This window comes from Phaethon aethereus (genome assembly GCF_964289735.1).
Source record: "Phaethon aethereus genome assembly, chromosome: 10".
Lineage (NCBI taxonomy): Eukaryota > Metazoa > Chordata > Aves > Phaethontiformes > Phaethontidae > Phaethon > Phaethon aethereus.
This window is the reverse complement of record NC_138586.1, coordinates 411,277-436,302: the sequence shown is the minus strand read 5'-3', so window position 1 is coordinate 436,302 and position 25,026 is coordinate 411,277. Positions and strand designations below refer to the sequence as shown.

Below are 25,026 nucleotides of genomic sequence, written 5' to 3'. Positions count from 1 at the left end.
TTTTCTGCCCCCGGCCCCGCTTCGCCCTCTTTGCAAGCAGCAGCTCCAAAGAGACGCTGAACCGCAGCACGTCAGGTCAGCGCGGCACGGGGAGAGGCGATGCCAACACGCCATCAAATTACCAGGGCCGTCGCGGGTTGGCGTCGTCCCCCCGTGGCCACGCGGCCCAGCTCACGAGGGAGCAGGTACGCCTACAACACCCAGCGCGGCTCAGCCCCGAGCGGCCGCTCTCGGGGCAGGGGCTTCACGGCTGGGAGGTCCCCCGACAGCTCCCAGAGATGCTGGAGGCGTCGCCCGCAGGCAGACGGAGTTTAAGGGGGGTGGGCTGCCGCTGAAGGGTAGAGGCACGTCGCCGGAGACGCTCGCACCCGGAGGGAGGGTCTGCAGCCCTGGGAGCCGCGGGGAGCCAGCGAACCCCCCGGTGCAGGGCAGCGCGCCGCGGAGCCCGTCCCGGCAGGCAGCTCAGCACCAGGAGCGCGAGTCCCTCGGGAGCTGCGTGCAGCGGCACGTCCCTGCCCTCCGGCCGGCCGCGCGCGGCGCGAGCCGGGTGATGATGCCCACCAGCGCTGCCCTGGGCTTCAGGAGCCGCGCCCCCCCGCTGCCCGAGCAGCGGGGCTGATCGGCGGCTTTGGCCTCCTCCCTTCCTTTCGGCCCTCCTGTTGCAGCACGCTGCCGCGGCCACCGCAGCACCGACACGTTACGTGTTGTGTTAATTAAGCCTGAGCGGAATATAAAATACCTCAGCATCTGCCTGACGCACAACCCCCGGCTAGCGTGGCCTCAGACCAGAATTCAGAAGCAAAATGAAAGAGAAACAAAAACCAAGAAAGAAAGGGAAAAAGGGGGAAAACTGATTAAACTCCAGAGTTCGGCGAGTGACGTGTTTAATTGCTAACGTGGGTTTGGGATTATTCTTTTTCAAGATCTTTTTACTAGCCCAGCTGGTGTCATCCTCTAATACCCAGAGAGCAGCAAACAGATTGCAGGAGACTACTCGTTCTCTCGCTGTGCTTTCTGTTAAAATAAAAATAAAAAAGACAGATCAAAGAAGTGAAAAAACCTTCTGGCAATTTTTTTTCCCCTCTGTTTCCCAACTGGTCCCAAACATATTTCCTGCTGGGACCGACAAGGAACACTGTCAAATTAAAAATCACAGCTTTAAGAATCAAGTGGCATTAAGCGGAAAGGCCAGTTTTTAAGCAAAGGACGACGCAGAAGGGCTTGAGCAAATCCTGCCCTGGCCAGGCAGGGGCTCCCCAGCGCAGGGGCACTGCGGCAGTGGCGCGGAGGGGATCCCTGCCGAGCACGGGGACCTGCCCCAGGGCTGTGCCACCCTCCTTCACCTTCCTCCTCCCAATCCTACGCTTCAATACGAGTTTTTTTCCAAGCGGCCACGCAAGCCCTGTGCATCCCCTGCAACCCTTTCGGACACGATTACCCCAGCGCCACAGGGACCGCATCCTGCCCGACTGCCGTCGGAGCAGCACCGCGGGGACAGCAACGGGCTGGTGCCGGGCCACGTCCCTGCCACGCCGGCTCGCGGAGCACACGGCGTCAAGGCGGCACCGCTGCGCCAACCCGCAGCTGCGGGAAGGCGCAACCAGCGGCGCAGGCGCTCCCCGCCGCGCGGAGCCCATCCCTGCCGCTGAACACGACGGCGTCTTGGCTGACCTTGGAAGCAACGCAAAAATCAAGACCCCGGTTTGCTCCTCTTTGCGTGCACGAGCAACTACAGCACTGCGGGCGAGCAGCAAGGAAAACTCCATGCGTTTGCCTCATGTTTCTTTGGGAAGAACACACAAACGAGCTCGTGAGAATAATTTGTTTCTCTTCTCCTAGGAGGTAACAGCTACGCTACAACCGAGTTAGGTCTCCGGGCTCAGAGAGCTGGTGACGAGGTGGTGAAAGAGGAACCAGGACGCCCAGACTGCGGGTCCCGGGGGCACTTGCCTCCCGCAAAACAGCCAGTGCAGCCCGGCGGAGCCGCGTGGACGCGTGCGGCTGGGGAAGAGCTGCCCCATGGGGCTGGGCTCCCCCCGACGGGAGCAGATACCCCGTGCACAGCGCGGGAGACGTGTCTAAGAAAAGCCAAAACAAGAGGTGAAGACCAAGAATTAAACAAGCAGCCCTTTGTCTCCAACGGAAACATCAGGCCCATGGACAGACAACGCGATTTCTCCCCGAGCGCCGCTCTGACCCAAGCAACTGACGCTCGTTTGCGTCAGCACGGCTCCCACGCGGGTCCCCAGCAACGCCCACGTGCGTGCCCTGATGGGAAGGATGAGGCCGTCTCCTACAGGAAAAGCTCCGGCCCCTTTGGTGGACAAGCCGGCGCATGGCAGCTCACGCCTGGGGCTGGGGTTGAGAAAACTTGCGCGCACCCGGTCCCTCCAGCCTCGCACACATCACCTGCAGCCGGGCTCTGCTGTCACAACCCCAAAATCCACCCTTTCTTCTTACGACTTTTAAGATTAAAGCAAAAAACCCACCACCCTTCCGGAGCTCCGGCACTGAAGGAATAGCACCAGCCCACTCAAACCTAGTGGCATCGCAAAGATAACCGTAACAGATACGAATCTTCCTTACTCCTGATGCGCTGTAAAGAGCTGACATTTAGACGGCACGGGAAGCCTGCAAGCATCCGAGGAGTAATCTGTCACTGAGACCGCGTCAAAGCGGTGATTTGCCAAGCGTCGCACCGGCGTGAAGCCCGCGCAGGAGCAGCCGCTGCGGAGGAACACGTGCTCGGCGGCAGGAGCTGGCGGAGCCCAGCCTCGCCTTGCGAGCAGACGCGGGCATCTCGGGTCGGAGGAAGCGGACACGCTGCTCGGTGGCCCCTGAGAGGCGGCCGAGTCCCGGGGCTTCCCGGCTCGCCTGCGTCCCACGGCTTCCAGAGCCTCCAAACGCGGAGGGGGCGGCTGAGGACAGCAGACATTGCGAGACTCTGGCTTTCCATCGGCAGATCGATGCTTCCCGAGCCACAGCGCGAACGCAGGGGCTGGGGACAGAGCCTGGCCGTGCGGGAGGACGAGTGCCAGCAGAAGCAAAGCTCAAGCCGGCGCCGGCAGCATCCTCACCCACGCGGGAGGGGACACGCGCTCTCCTTCGGGCAGAAGCATCAGCTCCTCCGGAGACAGCAGGGAAAAGCCGTCACTTCCTCAGGCGTGCAAATCGCCACAGACGGACCGCAGAGGCGCGTGGGAGGCCTGCCAGGCGAGAGCTGGGTTTCGCCGAGTGCCTCCCCGCTGGCTCTCCGGAGGCGACGCTAAGGGCTGGACGGAGCAGCCGGGGGAAGAGCGGAGGCCCTCCCAGGCCACGCTGCCGGGATGCGGCCAGGCGCGGCCGCGCTGCCCCGTCGGGCCCACACGGCCGCTCGCTGCTCCCAGACGGGTCCGATTCAGCCTCGACTTAGAGGCTGGGCTTGAACCACAGGAGACAGAGCAAAAGGTGCACCAAGAGAAGGAGGAGGCAAGACTCTCCCCCTTTAATGCGGGGGGAATTAACCGAACTTTTCTCGAGCCAGGAAGAGCAGATGGAGCATCGCCAAGCGTGGGGACACAGCCACGCGCGTGCTTTGGTGCACGTGGAGCACCTCCAGTACCGCTGCTGCTCTCCAGAGACGACGAGACAGAAAGCAACCCCAGCGGCCTCCGCCCCAACGAGCAAACGAAGCCCCTCTTTGCCTTCCTGCACAATACTGCTCTTTTTTCCTGAGCTGACAACAAACGACCCAGCGAGGTGGAAAGTATCTCGCTCTCCAGCACGCTTCCTGGGCGCCCACGCGTAGGCGCTTCACCTCTAGAAAGGCGAAGAGCACGACTTTGAAACGAAAGTTGAGACAGCAAATCATTAACGACATATAATGTTTAGTCAGAAAACTGACAACTCCATTCGAAAACAAGGTAAAGAAAAATCAATAGCTCTTCTCTTCACCAGCTGAGCTCTGAGCTCAGGAGATGGCCTTGCCCTTCCGTAGGACTCCTCCCAGCCATCTTCTGTCTTTCAAACGCAAACCTCACGTAGCACTGTTTTAAGGATGGGGAACCGAGGCAGAGCAATTACGAGCCTGCCACGGCAAGGAGGCAGCGGCTGAATTACCACAAGCTGTTCTGGGGGGGCTGCAGCCCCAAGTACAGCGGGCGGAGGACGGCCTGTCCAGCTAGCGTGAGAAGGACCGCGCGGCCGCGAGAGCAGGCCGACGCCGGGGACGAGGGACTAGGACAGCATCTGCGCCTCCAATCTTAAGAAATTAATTTAATCAGTCTTGGCAAAGATTAAGCTCTTCCTCCAACTCAAAAGGTTCTTCAAGGCAGCAGGAGGCTTCAGGGGAACAGAGAACTTCTCCAGGATGCCGTCCCAGAAGACGGTCATCTCCAAGAGCCCAGTCCCCAGCACCCGTCCCTGCTCGCTAAGGGGGGAGTCAAAGTCCCGGGCGAGAAGCAAACCAGGCCAAGCGCGCGAAGCCACGCCGGGACGCAGCGCAGCGCCGCGTCCCCTTCGCAGCAGGCCTGGGGAAGAGCAGGTCCTTGCAGCTTACGCTTCACGCTCCGAACCGCCTGGGTTTCACAAGAGCAAAGACCTTATGGCTAATTTTCTTAGAGAACGCTTGTCAGATCGAAGTGCAGCAAGAGCGAAAAGCCAAGCCAGCTGCTGCTTTGTGAGAACCCATTCAAGCTGCTTGAATGGCTCTCGCTGACGTCCTTGCACGGCTGCTTTCCAGGTGGACTGCAGAGATGGACAGGTCCGGGCCAGAAGCGATTCCCCCTCGCCCAGGCAGCTCCAATGCACGCCTGCAAACCCAGCGCTGCCTCTTTGCAAGTCCTCTGCCAACACAAGTCATAGGCTTGGCAAATCGGACATGGGGTGTTTATGATTTTTTCCATGATGGAGCTTCAGCTGGGACTTACGAGCTTCATATGGAAAGGGACGGATTGTGCTGGGATGATCTAACGGCCTCCAGAGCTGACAGAGACGGGTGTCCCAGGAAAGATATCATTCCTTGCAACTTTTGCAGCAGGTCTGGATCTCACTGACGGACGTGCCAGCAGCATTAGCAAAGCACGGGAGGAGGCCGTTGCCCAAGGTGCAAGTTCTAGCAGCCAAGCCAGCGGCGCTTACGGAGTCAGGAAAGATAAACCACTTCTCTGCAAACAGAGCGGGTGCAGGTCTCAGCCCACGGCCCCACAATCACCAGCAACCACAGCTGCGTCTCCTTCAACGGCCGCAACTCTGGAGGACAACGCCCGCTACGGTCTCCGTGCCAGCGCCTGGGAGCATCCGGGAGGAGACCGCTGTGAAAGCCGTCACGCACTCCCTACCGCCCATCTCTACGCCTCAGACGCATGAACAACCTCCCGCCTCTGTCCCCTCCTTGCACGTTCAAAACAAAGTCAGTATTGTCCATGCCGCAAACAGCATCGCCAGAACAGGCGCCCCTCGGCCCAAGCTCCTTTCCCCGCGACACCGTCTCCAAGCGTCTCGCAGTTTTCCAGCCTGCTTGGCTTCCTGCCGAGGATCCCAGTGTCAGGAGTTTCTGGGAAGAAAAGCCGTGCTGTCAGAGGGCAGGCGTGGCTGAAAAGAAATTTGGTCTTAAACTCACAGGGCTTTAACCTAGTGATTAGTCCCCTAAAACGTCAGCGGTCCCCCAACATCACTACGGGGCTGACAGCTTCCCCGAGACCCTCTCCTGCAGATACCATCAGAGAATACCCAGCTTTAAACTTTTGCACCCAATAAACCCACAAACCTCCATCCAGCGCTAATAAAAAATGGTTCCCCACACCAGTTATCCAGGAAGAATACCATTTTAATCAGTGTGGAAGTACTCAGGGTAAGTTATTTTGAGATAAACCTTTACAAATACACTTCAGAAAGAGCTTTTCAATTTTGTTAGACGCCACACTGCAGACCCCATTACCCTTGAACCACTGCTCTTGGACATGTCTCCTTCCCAGTGCTGGGAGAGCTTCAGGCAGGACATAATTCCTTCCTTGGGAGGCCAAAGAAGGGGCTTTTTTTTTTTTTTTTTTTATGTTTTACATTATAGCCTGGATTTTTATGGATTGCTCCGCCACAAGCGTCAGACGACTGCCAGGACGCGGAGCTGCGGTGGGCGTATCCATCAGGCTCTTTCGTCTCGTGACCTTTATTTTCCAATCATCGTCGTCACAAAAATAAATAAATAAAGCCAAACGGCACGTGCTGAAAGACAACCCGTGCACGTTTTCTCTTGGATGCCGGATGTTTGGTTCCCAAAAGCTCTTTAGAGAAACAAGGGAGGAATCTGGATTTATTGCTTTGGCACATCCTGCACAACACACGCCTTTTTGCACATTATTTTCTGAGCTTATCCTGTAAATCAGAGACGCCCATAAGAGCGGAAAGGGGTTCCGCAGGCTCACAAGGATTCGGCTGCGTATCATGCCGATTTTGAAAACTAAAACACCCAAATCCCGGCCCCTCGCAACCAGATGTGCCTTGAAAGCGGCGGCACCGGGTGCTCAGCCGACGGACCCGCGAAACCTCCCTCCTTGTCCTACAGCCAGCTGGCCGAGGACGCAAGCAAGCTGCGTCAGAAGCAGCGTGCTTCCTCCGAGCCACGCGTTTTCCGTCCCCGAAGGGAGGGGTATCGGCATGTGGAGGATGCACGGGAAGCCGGACCGGTGGCTTTTCAGATGGCAGCACGGGCGAGGCTCCGGAGTCTCCCCCCGGCGAGCCGAGCCTGCCAAAGCTGCTCCGCGCAAGGTTCCTTCCTCCGGCTCCGGCTCCGCCAGCTGCGCGCGGAGGAGAGGGCGGGATGCAGCTGGTGAACCCAACGGCTTCCACGGGCGAAAAAGGCAGTTCAGGGTAGGAGCACCCCGCCACCCGCAGCTCCGGCGCCGCGCAGGAGCACGTCCTGCCCCCGCCGCGGGAGCCCGCGGTCTGTCCCCAGGGCACGACTCGCGAAGCGCTGCCTGCGCCAGGCTGACGGGATCGGGCGCCGCGACCCAGCGGTCGGAGCTGCGTGGAGCAGCACGCCAGTGCCGGTGCTAGATATCCCTCCTGAGAACCCCCTCTGGGCAGGTTCCCATCAAAGCAAGATACACTCCCAAAGCAACTGAATAAAAGGAAGGCAACAGGCAGGAGCAGAAGACGCCTAATCTGCGCCTTAGCGCGCTGACCAGGAAGATCTCTGCTCTTTGCATTTAAGGGTCCTTTTGCTCCAAGCAGCAAGGACAAGGACGTCGGTCTACACCCCAAAACCAGCGCATCATCTCCCCAGCTCCCAGAGGCACACTGCTCACACAGACACGTCCGGCATCGGAAGGCAGCCCTAATCCTGCTGCGTGCAGCCGGAGCCCCGTCACAAGAGAAAGGCAGGCCAGGAGGACTGACCACCTCATTAGTTTAATTAGTAAGCAAGAATTCACTCTCGAGGCTAGCCCAGCACTGCCATCCAGCCTGGCTGCACGGCCCACAGCGGCACTTCCGACTTCTGACACAGATGCTATACATCACGCACCGGTAGCATGGAAGCTATATGCTTACGCCGCACATCATACAGCATTATAGAGTGAGGACATTCTGCAAGGACGTGGCTCTCCAGCTGCTACAGACGTGGCCTCCTATGGACCACCCAGCCAGGAGCTCTGAAAAAAACGTAGAGGTGCAAGCACTTATTCGTCTGGAAGCCAGCTCAGGAGATTTTGGGGGCACGCCTCTGCTTCCTGCATCACAGGCGTGCCTGTTTATTATAGACACAGATCAAAACACGGCGGGCTGGTCTACCAGCCATTCCCAAGGTCAAGCACATGGTCACAGCACCCATCGCAAGCCCAAGCCCGCCAGCTCTGCGGGACGTGCGCCTGCTCCCGAGGACCACCCTGCTGAGAAGGAGAAAGCCCGAAGCAGGAGCCGGGAGGCCCCAGGGAGCAGCCGGCTGGAAGGACAGAGCAGGTAACCCCACACGTCCCTCACCCCCAGGTCGCAAGATCTGTTTCCACTCCCGAAACAGGAGGATATTTATCAGCAGATGAGCTGCTATTGTACATTAATTTCTGTAAAAGGGCACATCAAACATACGCTGATAGGATATTCAAATTAGGTTTTTTAAAAAAGCATGTCAGCCGTCATGGTAAAATCGCTTAATAACACCTGTAAGCCTATTTAAGGGTCTAACGTGACAATAATAGCAATATTCAGCATCTCAGAGCATGACTTCGAGCCTGCTAAGAAATTCATGTGACGCTCGCCCCAGCGCACGCAACCAATTCTCCAAACTACTTAAAAGATACTGAACGTCGCTGGGACGCATTTTCCAAGCGAGAGTACACGCCGCGAATAGCTGAGCACAGGCCTAACGAGAGCCAGCGCCTTCCCGACTGCACAGGGAGCATAATTAACGGAGCTATGCTAATTCACACTCTTGAATATTCATTACACCCGTAATGCAATATACCCTGAATATCAAACAACAGCTACTCGGGGCAGGAATATTAATCTTTTGGCAAAGCAGCCGGTATTTTCGGCGAGCGGAGGGCTCCAGGTGCCAGGCGGGAAGGAGAGGGCCAGCGCTTCTCCTAGAAGGACGCGCGCTCGGCGAGCCGCGCTGGTGGCTCCTCAGCAGCAGCCCGGCTCCGCGGGAGCCGCGAGCTCGCGCCGGGGCGGGGAGCGCGCAGCTCCGTGCCGCGCAAGCGGGCGCGCAGCGGGCGAGGCGGCAGCGCGTCCCGCCGCGACCCCCAGCAGCGCCGCTCGTGGGGCAGCGGTGCCATCCAGCCTCGCCGCGGGGGATAAAAGCGGGGCTACGCTACCCAAAAGCGCTGGCCAAGCGCTTTGTTTTTTTCACAGAGAAAATGCACTTTCTCTCCCTCGAGTGAGCATGTCCGCGAGGCGCCCGAGACCCCTCTCCCCTTCCCACACGAGGTCTGCCCACCGCAGTTTGATTTCAGGCAAGGCTCGTCACCAACAGCGCCGGGAACAGAAGGAGGGAAAAATCCTAATAATGCAGAAAATGCAGCAGCCATGAGCTCTCCGGAAGCGCAGCCGCCGGACGGAAGAGTAGCGGGACTCACACCCTTCTCAGAGGGTGACCTGCGAGGGACGGCACTTCTGGTCGGGGCCAGGCCAAGCACTGAGCTGCTGAACAACCCACAGCGAGGGGAGGAGAAAGCACGACAGGTCACCAGCCCCTGCTGAAAACGAGGGCACGCTGCAGGCATCGTTTTGAGATACAGGTGTCATAAGGGAAACACACCCACAAGTCCGAAAAGAACAACTTCCCCCATCCCGAGACCCCTGTGACAGGCCTGAGGCCGCGGAGTCAAGGGTGCAGCAGGCAATGACTTGGGGAGCCTCGGAGACGGCTGGGGTGCAGGAACCCGGGACACGGGGCGCGAGGCTGCCAGCAAACGCTGCCGGGAGCTCGGGAGAAGCTGTGGGAACACGACAGACCGCAGGACATACCGAATGCAGGCTCCAAAGGATTGTGTTACCAAAGCCACAAAACAAGCAGGAAAATTCAGAGCAAAAGCTCAGAAAAAATAAGAAGGAAAAAAAAAAAAAAAGGTACAGGCAGCATCAGCTTGCTGGAAGCAGGAGCACTGCAGAATAGCTGAGAATAAACAGTCTTAAATAGCGTCCAGCCTTGGGCAAGGTCCAGATCTGCGAGGAGCAAAACCATCTTACAGGAACGCAAGGGAAGGGAGCAAGAAGCAGAAAACGTACCCAAGCGCCCCAAAGAGGAGTCCCCCGGGGGACGGGCCCCAAGGCAACGCCGGTGGAGCATCACCTCCCACGCAAGGAATCCTCCACCGCTGGAGACTTTCCATGGGATCTGGAGTTGCACTAACTCTTTTTATTTTTTATTTTAAAAAAGCCTATTCATACAGAACCGAAAGAGCTGAAGTTCAGCTCACACCCTTAAAAAAACATCACAATGCAGAAGCCCTGAAAAGATAACGGCTTGCAGTTGTTTCAGGAAACAAAAGCACCTGTTTTGGGAAGGAAACTGTGCGCAAGGGGCTAAGTTTTCCCTGAAAGAGTTTATATCGCACAGAAACAGCGGGACTATACAGAGAGAAGAACTGGGATTAAATGGAAATTTCGAAACTGCAAAAGATAACACAGATTTGAGGCATCCAGAGAGATGCGATAAAGAAAACTGTATATATACCGATATAAAAGTATCTGCATTGTTAACAAGTCTGTTGACGGAGGGGAAAAAGAATCCGCTAAGTCACGTGGCAAAGGATGACTAGAACAAAGATCAGGTTTGATGGGAACATAAATTGGCTTGAAAAACTACGGGGCCACGGCTCAAGGACTGGCATAGATTTGTTTATGCTGGAAAGTAGTATTAAGTATTAGATCTCAGAGATTATTCCCCTTCTCCAGAAACAGCACCGAAAACACAACCGCTAAACCCCTAACCCCACGCATAAGCCTGCTGGACGGACACCGCGGCAGCTGCCGATGAGCCCAGCAAAAGCCACAGCTGGACTCGGCAGATATTTCCGACCTCCTTTTCTGCAGGAAACATCATTTCAGGTCCAGAGCAACCACCCCCTGACAGAGTTGTGCAAAACAGCATTAGGAGCAAAGCCCGTTCATTCACATCCTTAACCGTCACCTTCATCGCTTCCCGCTGCTCGAGGCCGGTGCAACAGGCGAACAGGGTCACCACCAGGCACGTCCCGAAATTAAGGCATTTTTACAGGGCGGACTTCAATAAAAGCAGGTGACACCCGTTATTTAAAAGTAACTTCATCTGCTTACCATCTTGCTTCTTCCATAGACTTCAGTTCTTGCCGGCTATCTCGCAGGAGATGAAAGCTGGAGATTAATCCTTGAGCCTTGAACCAAACACGGTGTCGTCGAGTGATTTTGCACAGCCTTGCACTTTGTTTTTCAGCTCAAGCGGCTCTTGAGATAGTAACATTCAAATCAGCTTGGACGTGAATGTAGTTTCGGAAAAAGCAAGAGATTGATCAAACCAATGCAGTTTCTCAGGTCTGCTATCTCAAGACTCATACTAGCTTAGTTTAAAAAATAAAATCCAAATCCTCCCCGAAAAGCAGATTTCTGGGGGAAAAAAAATAATAATCAAGGATCTCAGCACTGACTGCTGGTTTCTGTTCCCCGTGACCTACAAACGGTCAGTATTTAAACAGTTATCAACACTTGCGTCCTCCATGACGATGGAAAACTTGAGTTGGGAGCTACATCAGACACCAGGGCACAATTAGGTCCCTCTCCTAACACGGGGCACAGCAGCCAGGAAAATGTTGTATTTCCGTGTGACTCGTGCCCTGCAGGTAAATGCTACAGCTGAAGCAGCGCCGTGCCGCACCCGCCCCGGCGCGCATTACCCGCACGCGCTTCCCCGCCGCAGCTGACTGGGAGACGCGCTCCCGCCGCGTGCATCACGCGGGCGTTTCCAACGGAATCTGAGCGAAACGGTGAGGGCAGCCCCGGCTGCGGCGGGAGATGACGCCGGCCCCAGATGTGCTCGCGAGCCTCCTCCTGCCTCTTGGGGCTTCTGCGACACCAGGGCAGCGGCTCAAAAGCCGACAGACCGACACGCAGACAGACAGACGCCTCCACCACCCGGCATTGCCGGTGCTTCCCGCTGGCACGCCAAAAAAAGCAGGGCCACGGCGCCAAGCTTTATTTTCAGCCTTATATCTACGGCTACAGGTCCCAGCGCACGGAGCTTCCCTGCGTCCGAGCAGCCTCCCCCTCCGCAGGGACAGCACGCCAGGCCCTGGGGACCGTCCCCTCCCCGGGGCCACGCGCGGCTGCGGGCGCCCTTGGCTCGCGCCGGAGGGAGCGCGTCTCCCAGGACCCTTCCCAGTCTCCCGTTACGGCGTCCTCAGCCGGTTGCAGTGCTGGCATCCAAAGGGCGCGCTGAACCGCGCAAGGGAGGCCAGGGCAAGCGCTCGACACGGGAACCTGGCAGAGGACGAAAGGCCTTTACCTGCACCAGGGACAAGGCGCGGTGCTCTTGCGGGCGTTCACCGCCGGTGAAGCGCCCGCTGCTTTGCAAGGCGTTCGGTTGACGCTGCGAACACAGCGACGGGAACGATAACCCTGCGCTGGGGACCTTTTTTTGGACCACAGGTCTCGCCTGCTCAGAGGGATCTCATAACCAGTCACTAGATTAGAAACTCAACCCGAGATAACAATAAGAAGACACTGTCTACCTGCCTTAGGGGAAAGCCGCTGATGCCACAACGCCTCAGGAGCTTGCTGAGGGTGGAGATGCCGCACTGCTGCACGGAAAGCAAGAGGCACGGCCGGCAAGGCTGAGGAGCAGGCTGGCAGGGGAAGGCAGGGGCTCTGCTCGCCCCGGAACGCCCGTCGATAACCCCAGCAGCTGCAGTCCCAGCTCGCGGTCCCGAAGCTGCGGCAGGTCGCGGCGCAGGCTGCTGGCTCCCCGGGCACAGCCGCGAGAGACGGACTTGCCTGCACCGGTACCGTGGCTAAGCCAGGGCTGCGGCCAAAGGGGGCTCAAACCGCCTCTGCCAGCACGGGGCGGGGGGCTGCAGCATGCGCCGGAGACCACCGTCACGCTCCTGGGGTCCCCAGCGCAGCAGGGTGGCTGCGGCTCCCGCCACCGCAAACCTGGCCCGAAGCAAGCCTCAGCTGGCTCCGCACCGCCTTCTCCGAGTGGGTCTCGACGAGAAGCAGCGAAAGCGTACCCGCTGCTGGCGAGGAGGAGGAGCCGATGGCGACACCACCACCAGAGCTGCCGCTACTTTCGCTGGTAGCAGCCCCCCGTGTTCCACGTAGGAGTCACAGCAGTAACCCTCGTTCTCAGCTAACTCTTCTTTGTGTGGAGGAAATATATATCTACACATAAAAATTCAGTTTAGCCCCATGGCAGTACAGTAAATTATAAATTAAGCAGCTGTGACTCACACAGCGCAAGTGAGAACACGTTCGCAAGTCCCAAGGCAAAGAAGCCCTATATTGCGGCATGAAGGAAGGTTTTTTTCCTCATTTTTCTACCCCACCGCTCTCTTAAGAGCCTTGGAATAACGATCAGCTTTCTGCATACAATTTGTCTAGCACAGGGACTTTTTTTTTTTTTTTAATCTTGAGTCCCACTCACATAAACCCACTGGAGGCAGCACACCTCTCTGAAGCGTAACAGGAGACGGGCGCTTTCCACCTGGCTTATTGCTCTTCCTTTAGCAAAGAGCAGACATAAAAGTGCTACAAACCCCCCCTCCCCTTTCTTTTTTTCATTTCCAGCCTGTCAGTCAACAGAAGCCTCAGCAACAGCGGAGGAAAAGCCTCCTCTGAGCTGGCCCTTACCCAGTTCCTGCAAAGGGAACAGAGCAGACGGAGAAGCAAAGGACAGCAGCAAATAATTCAGGCAAAATCTCTCCTCTGAATCCTCCTTCTACCGCAGATGACGGACGGGAGGAGCCGGCCAGAGCTCTTCAGTCAACGCCTTTACTGCCGTAACCTCTCGCAGGGAGTCGCCGCGCAGCGTGACCCTGTGCCTGGCCCCGGCACAGCGGCAGCCGCCGGCGGCGCGGGCAGCACCCGGGGCAGGGCAGCGCTCCGCAGAGAGGTTCGTAATTACAACTTTCAAGCAATCTGAATTTATAATTGGCCGAGATCTTACTCGGCAGATAATGCGCTGCTGTCCTAGGCGCCCGCTCCATCTAGGTCAAGCCATTAGTTTTGCTCTTCATCTACATCCGTTTTTAATTTGATCTTCAACGCCGATTTTCAGCCAGCAAGCCAAGCTGACGCACCCCGCCACTGATGGTGTCCAACCGCACGACCCTTCCTGAACACGCAGAGGGGGGAAACGAGCACCGACCTCCTGATGCACTTTGACTACGTGCAGCCAAGCTCAGGCATCAGGAGCGCCCGTGCTGCCCATCGGCGTGGGGAAGCGGAGGCCAACGCTGCCAACGAGCCAGCCCGGCCTGTGCTGCCGGCGGATGCTTCGCCCCGCACAGCGCGGCGGGACCGGTAGTCCGAGACTAAGCGAGGAGACGCCAAAAGACACACGCGGGTGGCACCCCAGGACCCCCGAGAGCTCGTACTGGCAGGGGTTTGGGCAGCCAGCCACAAGGGGACAAGAGATATGGAGATGCCTTCAAACACGCGACGTTAACTTGGGTCCACTTTCTGAAGGCACCGATTCTTCCCCCGGCCGAACGGGTGCCGCCTCAGAGCCGAGCGGCTGCTGGAGCTGCCTGCTCTGCACGGCCGTGGCTGTGTCGCCGGACGAATCCTCAGCCAGGAGCACGCCAAGGCTCGCTCTGCCTGCGGAGCCCGGCTCGTGCCCCTGCCCAAGGCACCGAGCAGGCCAGCTTGAAGCTGGCACACGTGCCCGCGCTCTCTTACCAGAGCAAGTATTGGTGTGAATGCCACCTCACCTGGCGAGGGAGAAGGGAAGGAGCGCTTCTTTCTCTACCCATCGCAGCAGTAAACGAATAAAAGGCGGCAGCACAAGGTAAGCACTACTTCTGGTTGAAGAGAAGCGTCCGTCGGCGTGGGATTACGCATAAATATTTCGGCACGGGTCTCGGCACCGCGGGTCACGCCCTCTCAAATAGGTCGCTACTAGCAAACGCCGAAACCTTGAAGCAAGCAGAAAACACAGGCAGAAGTCCAACCCCTTGAGAGCATCGCGCCTCTCGCCCGCCCGCTCTCAGCCGCACCGCTCGCCTGGCAAGGTGCTACCGCTCCACACTCCACCGCCGCAGCTCGCCGAGCGCTCACGCGGCGCTGGGAAGCAGCCACGCGACCACAAAGCGCTTTCCCACCCAAGGAGCTGCGTTTCCCGTCCCTCGGGGTCTCTGCAGCTGATGGCCCTTGACATGGAGCCTCCTCCGGGACACAGGGTGCCGCTGCGTCCCGCCCGGGCACCCCAGCTTCGGAAAGCTCCCGGACACGCTCCCGCCCCACACAGCTGACGCCAGCGCTTCGACCTCCGCCCTGTCCCGCACAGTCCCCTCAAATTCAGCCGCTCCCTGACCCGGGCTCCCACCTCGCAGCAAGGGCTGGGCTGCGAGTCCCAGCAGAGGGGAGGGGAGCTGGGAAAACCCTCTCTCCATCTTAAAAACAGGTGGATGCTTTCGTGCAGAAAGTCTAGTGGCGTCGGGCGGCCAGGGTTGAAAATAACTGCGGCTTATCCTGCACCGTCAGCATCGCCGGTGTTTGCAACACTTCGCCAGCGGCCATTTGAGCTGGCAGACGATGGACCACGTCCGAGGTGCAGTGCACGGCCGTCAGAGCCGCTCCTACGGCCGAGCCAGCTCACGGGCTTGGAAGGACCAGGTGCGGAATTATGCGCTGGCAAACAGCAGCATAATCAGAGCAAGGACTCCTTTATCCCAAAGCAATGGGCGTTACGGGAGCAACCAAAAAGGAGCAGGTCCAAAACCCAGCCCGGCGACGCTCGCGACTTGCATTTATCACAGTTCAGGAAAACTGTTCGCACTTACCAGATTCTTTATAATATAAACAAGTGGAGTTGGAAGATGCACAGAATAAAAAGCCATAATACATGTTAAAGGGATTAAAGGTGGTTCCTAAAACACCTTGAGGTGTACAGTACGGTCTGGACGGATCGCTGCGGAGCCTCCACGGCGACGCCACGCTGAGGCCCGTGCCAGAGTTCTCTGATGTAAAACAAGCTCAGAGGGGAAGGGGAGCACTGGGGGATAGTTTGGGGTTTAGACACAACAGCATGGTTTTCAGGCGTTCAGCTCTTCTAAAGAGGAGAAAAAAAAATCCCCCACCAAAGATTTCTGTAGAAAGCACAGCCCTTTCGACAAAATGAAATTACTCAGTTCAAAACCCAATCGTCCATCAAAAAAAAACAACTTGAAAGGCGTTTCCAGCTCACTCTAGCTGCAGGATCAAAGCCGGAGATCCAAAGCAACTGCTCGCTGCTCGGCGCCCAAGCGTGCCGCGGAGCCGCGGGAGCGGGCCGGCGGCAGCGCAACTCCTCGGCCAACGCCCGCGCGCGGGAAGGAGGGCAGAGCCCCGCCGCGGGGCACCGGCGGGCTTCGGGCCGGCCTGGGCGCAGGCGGCTGCGGGGAGCAGCCAGCTCCACCGGCCGCAGGTGCCCAGGCGGCAGCACCCCGCCAGCGCTCCCGTCCCAGCGCGTTTTTCACGATTTCGGGTATTTCAGGTACTTGCGAGGATCTCAAGTATTGCCAGAGAGCGCGTCGTGGTCGCAACTATAGACTGAGTCCGCACAAGGAAGACGACACGAAATACTAACGAACGCAAACGTTGACTCTGCTGGTGCGGTTCGGCGCCGATCCCGGGCAACTCCTGCGGCGGAGGTAGAGCACCGGGGAAAGCACCCCCCAAAAGCAGCCCGAGCGACGCGCAGCCAGAGGCACCCAACGGGTGCGAGGAGGAAAGCCACATCTGCCACCGGCGGCCGCCCTCTCCCCCGCGCCCCGATTCCGCCGCAGCTCCTGCAGTTAACGGGGAGCTGGGCAGGATGAACAGCACAGCAAGCACATTTCGAGAAGAGGAGAGCTTCCCTCCTCGTCCAAAATCACTGAAGACTATTATTTAAAAGGAAAAAAAAAAAAAACCCATAACAAAACAAACCGAGAGTGTTCTGGCAACCTGCAAAATACAGCTGGTTGAAGCAGCCATTTAGGTTGTCAAGGGTTTCTGTCTTCAGATGAATTTGCCTGGCTAGCTGACACAGGCCAGATTTGGGGAAAAAATATGAAAAGGGTTTTAATTTCTATCCCCGGCTTTTATTGCGCGCAAACATGCACAGTCATTTCTTTCTAAGGTTTCCAATTTGCTAATTGAGACATTTCCTCATGGAAAAAGAATGTCCTGGGCTACGGACCAGGCTGCTGGCACTGCTCTGCACACCAGGGGAAGCTTAGGTGAGGCGTGATGCGAAGACAAGACAGGCACATCGAGGTCTGAAGGCAACTATTAGCCACCACGGACCCCAGACGCTTCACGGGCACGCTCTGGCACCGATACCATCCGGCAGCACCTACCAAAAGACAGACAACATGGCTGGAACACGGTGGGGGACCGAAATAAAGTACAGGACATCCTACAGTATGTTCTTCCTGCCACCGCAGATGTCTAAGTCACATCACTGGGCAAGCCACATCGGGTTTGGGAGACTTTTGGAGAAGGGCAGGTGGGAAACCAGCCCAGGAAACTGGAGATATAGAAAGAGTTCTTCCCAGGCATCAGTTTGTTTAAAAATTAAAAAAAAAAAAAAGGGGGGGGGGGGGGGAGGAAAAAAAGAGTCTGGCCTGCATATAAAAAAAAGTCTTCTGTATCTTCTGCATGCTTGCTAGAGTGATAGAAGTATTTCTTCCGCCCTCAAAACACACAAGAGAGGACAAATCAATTTTGTTCAAAATACTAACAAGATAAAGAGCCAAGAAAAGCAGTTTTGGGTCAAAACAAGCCCAGAACATTAAGGGAGAAAGGACCAAGGAAAAAACAGCTGGAAACACATGAGAATGGTTATAATGGGAATATGACTGCTGCCACAGTTACAGCCTCACCAGCATGACCTCTCATGGGACCAGCTATGTCTTTTTTTTTTTTTTTTTTTAAATATGAAAAAAGGAATTAAAACCGTTTTGCAGACTCATGCGGAATGCACAGGGGACAGGGAGGGATTGCTAACTTTATATAGGTCAAACATCATCCATACGGGTTCACATAACATTCAGTACAACCACAGCCACCGCGTAGAAATTAAGCTTCAAAGTACTCCGGAGGGATCCCTGGGAAGTTTGCTCTCTCCTACCTGAAAAGCAGCAGAACAGTAACTCAGCTCGGATCCATACCTGCTACAAGTGAAGGGGGCTGGAGAGCGATTGCCCGTTTCTGCCGCTCCAGCCTGGGGGAAACGAGGACGGAAAACACGGGCTGTCATAGAGAAGAGGCTCCCCACCACGGGAGCTCCCCGCGGCTGGAAACCCTGGTCTTGGCAGGAAGGAGGTGGAAGGGAGACCCCAGGCAACAGGGCCATGGAGGAGGCCTTCAGAAGCCTCCAGAGCCTGGTCAGCCTCCAGCCACCTTCTCCACAAGACGGCTGCCTCCCTTGCCATGGGCCCTCTGAGAACACAGAGGAGTGCCCAGGCCAGCCCCCCCGGGTATGGCACCTGCAAAGAGCCATCGTGGGAGCCTTCATGGGAGGGCAAAGGACAGCGGGGCTTGGGGCGCTCGGGAAGCAGAGGGGAGCTCCATCGCTGCTTCACAGAATCACAGAAGGGTTTGGGTTGGGAGCGATCTTCAGAGACCATCTAGTCCAACCCCCCTGCCATGGGCAGGGACATCTTTCACTAGATGAGGTTGCTCAAAGCCCTGTTCAACATGACCCTGAACGCTTCCAGGGACGGGGCGTCCACAGCTTCTCTGGGCAACCTGCTCCGGTGTCTCACCACCCTCATCGTAAATCATTTCTTCCTTATGTCCAGCCTAAACCTACCCTTGTTCAGTTTAAAACCGTTGCCCCTTGTCCTGTCACTACAGACCCTGGTAAAAAGTCTCTCTCTGTCTTTAGATATTGAAAGGCCACGATAAGGTCTCCCCAGAGCCTTCTCTGCTCCAGGCTGAACAACCCCAACTCTCTCAGCCTTTCTTCCTAGCAGAGGGGTTCCAGCCCTCAGACCGTTTCTGTGGCCTCCTCTGGAACTGCTCCAACAGGTCCATGTCTCTCCTGTGCTGGAGACCCCAGAGCTGGATGCAGTGCTCCAGGGGGGTCTCACCAGGGCGGAGGAGAGGGGCAGAATCCCCTCCCTCCACCTGCTGGCCACACTGCTGCTGATGCAGCCCTGGACATGGTCGGCTTTCTGGGCTGCAAGCGCACGTTGCCAGCTGATGTCCTGTTTTTCACCCACCAGCATCCCCGAGTCCTTGTCCAGGGAGCTGCGCACAACCCGTTCATCATCCATCACTTCCCAGCGCCTGGCCTTCTCACAGTGGAGAGGCTTTGAGCAAGCTGGCTTGAGGAGGACCTGAAAGCACACCCTGGAGCACTTCTCAGGGCACAGCAGTCCTCAGGCATGGGTAAAGCCTGCAGGGGAGGTTTTGTGGACAGCAGGAGGGTTCCCACGCACTGCAGCCTGCGGGCTGGAAAGCTGCTCTGCAGCTTTCCAAAAGGAAATGCCCACAGCCCGACCCGGCCTGCTCCCATCCTTCAAGAGGGCAGAACAGGCACGGCCCGACCGCAACGGCCTTGGGGCACGATGCTCACAGGTGCCCCAGGCCGCGCTTTGCCACCCCAGCTCTCTCACAGGACAGGCCAACCCCTGGCAGAAGCCACACTCCTGGGGCAACAGCCACAGGGCACCTCGGTGCCCGATGAGGTTTCACTGTCCAGCCATGTGGGGAGAAGGTCCGATGCCTGGGCCTGGCACACACACAGCAGGAGAAAAATAAAACAGCAAAGATTTTGCTCTAATTGCACAAGCGAGACCCAGCTCAGCCTCCCAGTACCAGGGTCCTGGAGGAGCCCACAAGCTCTGTCCTGCAGCCCACATATCTTTCAGGAGTTGTTTGGCTTAAATAAGAGGTGCCGCTTGGGGCACCTGGAACCAGCTTCTGCTCCGACCACCGTCCCTCAGCGAACTCCAGCCCCTACAGACGCCCCTGCCCGCGGGCTCGCTGCGGCCGCGCTGGGTGCTTACCTTCAGCTTTTCAAAGCGATCGCTGAGGGATGCCACTTGGTGGTCCCGGTGGCGGCCCACCAGTTTACATAAGGCACAGATGAGCTGGTCATCAGCAACACAGTACATGTTCACCTTCTCGTTCTCGTGCTCCAGGCACGTGAGTCCTCGGAAGTGTGCGTCGGGCACGGGCTCCACCAGACGGTGGCTGGTGAAGGGCTTCTTGTTGGGGTGGGTGGCCCGCAGGCAGCGGTCGCAGTAGGACACCTCGCAGGTGATGCACGTCTTCACCGCGTCCCGCGGGGGATCCTGCTCGCAGAACTGACAGGCGATCCTCTCGCCGGCCACGGACATGGTAGGGCTGTTGCGGTACGTCCTCTCGCGGCGGCTCTCGCTGGGGGAGTTGGGGCCGCTCAGGGATGCCTTCTGGAAGCGGTCAATGATGTTCTGCAGGGTCACATTCCTCTTGAGGCCCTCCAGGCCCCGGTGGTTGAGGGAGATGACATAGCGGCACGTGGGGCACTGGAAGGCAGTGATGGGCTCGATGGACTCACTGGAGGAGCAGCTGGACACCAGGACGCGGTGGGCACAGCTGAAGCAGAGGCTGTGGGCGCACGGCAGCAAGAGAGGGTCTTCGAATAACTCCAGGCAGATTGGGCAGGTCAATTCTGACTCCAGTGTTTCCATCTTTAGTTAAAACGATCCTGATTCAGCATCAAAAACCAGAGAAGGTGGTCTGGTACCTGGGAGAGAGGAAAGCAGAGACATGAGACAGCAGGTCTCCCGGGCAGCTCCTCCCCACCAGAAACAGGCACCCAGAAGAGTCGCACACGTCGCCTCTGCAACACCCCACCACTCTCTGCACCCCGACACTGTTACTACAGCCCAGCCAGGATCACGTAAGCACGTCGGCGTGGCTGAAGCATCTCACCATACTGTCCATCTGAGCCGAGCCACCGGCTCGCACCAGTGCCCAGAGGTGCTGTGGGACAGAAGAGCCCCTTGGAGGGGAAGGGAGAAGGGGCAGCAGCGAGCTCCTCTCCATCACCTTCCAGCCCAGCCACGGACGAGGACTTGGACAGCAAGTCTGAATACAAAAAACAGGAGAAACCACATGATTTCATGCCTCTTTGAGCGCGCGCTGCCCAAGACAGGAGTGGAGGGCCATGCTGGTTTCCCATGCGCAAAGGCTCTGCTGCACAGCAAAGATAAATCCCCTCCAGCAGCTACACAGTCCTGTCTCCTTTTGGTGAAGGGGAAAAGGTGAATCATGTCCCAGAAACTCTGAGCAAAGTGGGTCAGGAGCGCTAACATACCCTGCTCTGCTCTGCGTTCCTCCCAACCGTCGCCTTTCAGGAGCGGGGCAGGGAAAGAAGAGCAGCAAAATTACAGCCTGCAAATTTCCATCTCTCAGCTGTCCTCCAGTGCCCTCCAGCAACAGCCCGGGGTGCCCAAATCAACTCCAGCTGGAGGCAAACGAGCTCGTATTTTTAGATTGCCTCTCCTGCACGAGCCCGGAAACAGGCTCTCTGCAAGCCACCAGAGCTGCTGTCGCACCGCTTCCAAGCTCCGGTTTTGCGGAGCACCGAGTCGCACCACGAGCGCTGGCCTGCCCCTGCCGGCGTCCCAGCACGCTCCCAAACGCCGTCCCCTCCACGCGCCCGGCAGCCGCCGCACTCCCTCTCCCTCCGGGCCACGGGACATCACGCAGCCGGCGCTGGCAGCACACGGACAGCCCCGTCCTCATAAAAGCCCTGCCAAACCCGCGGCGGGCACAGGCTGCGAACCCACCTCCAGACCGCGTGCCGGCTTCTGGCAGGTCTCCGAAACGCAAGGGGAGGAGAGTAAGGGCCTGGCAGGTGCTAAGCAGAGAAACCACACGCTTCCCACTCCCCCCAGCCCAGCTTCACCACAGCCATGCGTGGTGATGGGGACTAATTAGCAAGGAGGGGGACGGGATGGGCTTCGCAGCAGCCCCACTGCCTCCGGCTCTGCTCTGCGTCGGAGGCAAACCAGCAACCAATTAATCAGCCCCGCTGCTTCCCCGCAGGGACCCGGCGGAGGGAAGCGCTTGAAGAGCTGCTCTCTGCTCCAAATCAGCGTGCCACTGCTCCGGGCTGGCACCGCCTGGGAACACCTTCCACAGGGGAGGGAGTGTCTCATTACCTAGAAGGGGGAACAGGGCAGGGTCTGGCCGCACGGTGCTCGGAGCCAGGAGGTGCCGGCAGGAGCTGAGCCCTCCCGGGGATGCTCCGCGCTGGAGAGGACAGCGTGGGCCGGGCGGGAGGAGCTCCCAGCCGAGGAAGCGCAGAAGGGGCAGCCTGGGGATTTCTTTCCCAATCGGTGGCAAGATGGGCTCTGGCGAGGGGGACGCTTACAAGGCAAACGGCTTGGGACGCTGGTGCTGGTACCCCAGAGGTGGGAGAGGCAGAGCTGGGTGTTACCACCTGCGAGTCACCCTCCTGGAGCAAGGATGACTGGCCCTAAGCCATCACGTTCTTTTTTTCAAGCCCAAAGACCCAAAGTACATTCTTCTCTCCAGCCCACATCTCGGCAGCCTTCACCGGGAACGAGGCGTTGCCTTCTAATTCAATCAAAGTCAGGAAGAGACAAACAGCAGCGGCAATCGCCCAGAGGAAACCGCACGCTGTCATCCCCCAGACCCAACTGCTCTGGTTTCTTCGGCTGTTGCATGTCACCACCTCTGCGCCACCCTGACCAGCAGCCGTCATTGGTAACACCTCGGGCACCCCAAATTCAAGCTACAGTCCCAGCAACACCCTGCCAACGTACAGGGAGTTTCCCACCTTGCTGGCTTGCAAGAAGTGCTGTGCTGGGTGTTACGGCATCCCACTCCCACGAACCGATGCGTTCAGGCTTTGCACGATGGACGTGGGGCCAGGTTTGAGAGCTACGCAGTGCTCTCCTCTCTGCAGACGCTAACAAGCCACCCAAAGCCACGGCCGGGGCAGCGGAGCCTCTGCCCCTAACCCTGTCTTTTCAGCGCGCACCAGTAAGAGCATCGGGAGACAGATTCAGACCCCCTTTCCTCCGCCGCGCTCCGGATCGCTCCCGAGACGCAGCGCGCACCGCGCAGCCGGGACCCCTTCGGCCTCAGCGAGTCGGGCTGCGAGCGGCGCCCGCCCTGGCGCTGCCGAAAGCCCCAGGAAGCCCCCCCGGGTGGGCAGGGGAGGGGCTGCAGGGCCAGCCAGCGCCCGCGGCTCAGCCAGCGCCCGCGGCTCAGCAGCCGGCAGCCAGCGGGGCAGGACAAGTCCCGCATTTCGCAGGTAGTTTCCAACCTGCCTCCTCCCTCCAAGCAGCTTCAGAGCCCGCAGCCACGCCAGCGCCCGCGGCTCCAGGGCCGGCCCCAGTGCCAGCGGTAAGCGGTGCTGGCAGCCGTCCCGCACCACGGCGGGGGCTCCGCCTGCCCGCGCCGGCGGACGGCGAACCACGCAGGTGCCCTGCCGGGCCCTGCCTGCCCCGGGCCCGGTCACACGTCTCTTCCCAACTGCCTGAAACAGGGGCCGCAAGTGCCCGGAGCGGACCAGGAGCTCTTCCCTGCGCCAGCTCAAGGGGCTTATTAAATGAAGCACTCGGATATTTAGGTGCGTTAATGCTGCAGCAACCTGATCAACACACACACACAGACACACGGACACACCCCCTTCCCCCCCAGCCAAGAGAGACAGTGGAAGAGCAGCTGCATCCCCAAAAGCTGAGGAGCGCAAAGGCTCCCAACAGCTTCCTCTCTGCGGCCCCTGGTGCTGCTCTGCAGCCTCGGAGCCCGCCTGGGCCATGGGAAAGCGGCGGGGAGGAAACGCTCCTGGCCGCCCGCCCGGGAGCTCTCGCACACCGCGCAGCAGCCGTCCCCCGCCACGGGCCAGACCCGCGGGCTCCCGCCGCGCTCCACGCCTGGTGGGACGAGGCAGCTCCCAAAACACCCTCCACCACCACCACCGCAGCTACCAGCAGCTCCCCGGCGCTTCCTTCCGGGCGCTCGAGGCTTTAAAACCTTACAAGCTGACTTTGAGGCGGGGCCGCTCCCTCGCGTTGCTGCGACGCGCCAGGGAGAGCGGCCGCCTCGCCGTGAGAGCCCGACGCTCCGGGCGCGGGTGCAGCCCCAGCACGGGGAGCAGAGCACCCCCCACCTCCCCAGCCGTCCGCGGCCCCCGGCCGGCAGCACACAAAGCAAAAAACGCGAAGGCCAAGAACGGGATTTGTTTCAGAGCCTGACCGACGTCGGGAAAAGAATTTAAAAAGAAGGACTGGTGCAAGAAGCCCCCAAACAGCCCCCGCAGGGCAGCGGGGGAGCCGCCCGTCGCCGGGGCCCACCGCCCACGGAGCGGACGCCGCGCGCTACGGCGAGCTCCCGCCCGCCTCCGAAGCGCCCGGCTGGGCTGCCATCTAAGGCGAAGAGACGCAAAGAGTTTAAACAGCCTTTTGCTTTGTTCCTGAGGGCTGTTCTTATGTTAATCTTGTTTTCCTCGCTGGGACACCATCCTTTAGGTGCGAGATAAGCGAGAGGAGCCTCAGAAAGCAGGCCGGGGCAGGAGCAGGGCCGAGGCGGCTCGCTCCGGGATGCACCTGGGCAAAGCAGCTGGCGCTGCCTGCGAAGCCTTTCATGCCTCTCGCTTTGATGTCGGCTTTGATGTCCAGGATCGACGCGGCACGAGGAATAGCTGATTAGATTAAAATCTGCTTTGTTTGGAGTCATTAACTCCCTAAATATAAAAGTTATGAAACGTTAACGCTGTTTACAAACAGCCCCATGTCACTTGTGCCCGAGGGCCCGCCGGCCCCGGCGACGCTCACGCCGGCCCCCGGGGAAACTCCTGGCCGCCAGCGGCTGGGCAGGGCTGCGACTACAAGCAGCGGCGGTTTAACAACGCGGTAACATAAAAACAAACATTTTTGCTGTGGAAACACCGGGGTGGGATTTCTCGCGTTGCGTAACGGACAGGGCGCGCGGCGTCCCTCCGGCGCACGTGCGGGGTGCCTTTGCTCGGCCCGACGGCGGCGGGGAGCGGCTTTAGGCGGGGGCCAGTCGGCGGGCGGGCACCCGTGCTGCCGCAGGTCGGTCTGCAGCAGGCGAGACGCGGGCAAAGCGCCCACCGGCACCGCCGCGACCCGCCCCCGGCGCCGCGGGTGCGCGCAGACCCGGGGTGTCACGGCCCCGCCGCCCGGCTGGCGGGCAGGGCGACAGGCACAGCTCGCGAGGAGGGCGAACGCAGGAGAGGCGCGCACGGCCGCGGACCCGCGTCCCGGCCGCTGTGCCCGCTCGGGGCGGTGGGAGCCCGCTGGGTGCCACCCGGAGCCCCTCGCCAGCCCAGCGGAAGGGAATGGCAACCGCACGCCAGCCCTCGTCCTCCCAAAGGGACGAACCTCCGCAGCAGCGCTCGGG

At 58.8% G+C, this 25,026-nt stretch overlaps 1 protein-coding gene across 2 annotated transcripts in view; it reads right to left on the bottom strand.

Moving 5' to 3' along the window:
- Nucleotides 1-20,504, bottom strand: part of MID2 (midline 2) — a 76,587-nt gene extending 56,083 nt beyond the window's left edge. Inside the window, exon 1 of one of the 2 annotated variants that reach the window (XM_082004011.1) lies at nucleotides 19,647-20,504. In XM_082004011.1, coding sequence (XP_081860137.1) covers nucleotides 19,647-20,312 — 666 coding nt within the window. In that variant the 5' untranslated portion in view covers nucleotides 20,313-20,504. The remainder of the gene's footprint in view (nucleotides 1-19,646) is intronic. The other variant, XM_082004012.1, reaches the window with a different exon arrangement.
- Between the last annotated feature and the right edge of the window lie 4,522 nt (nucleotides 20,505-25,026).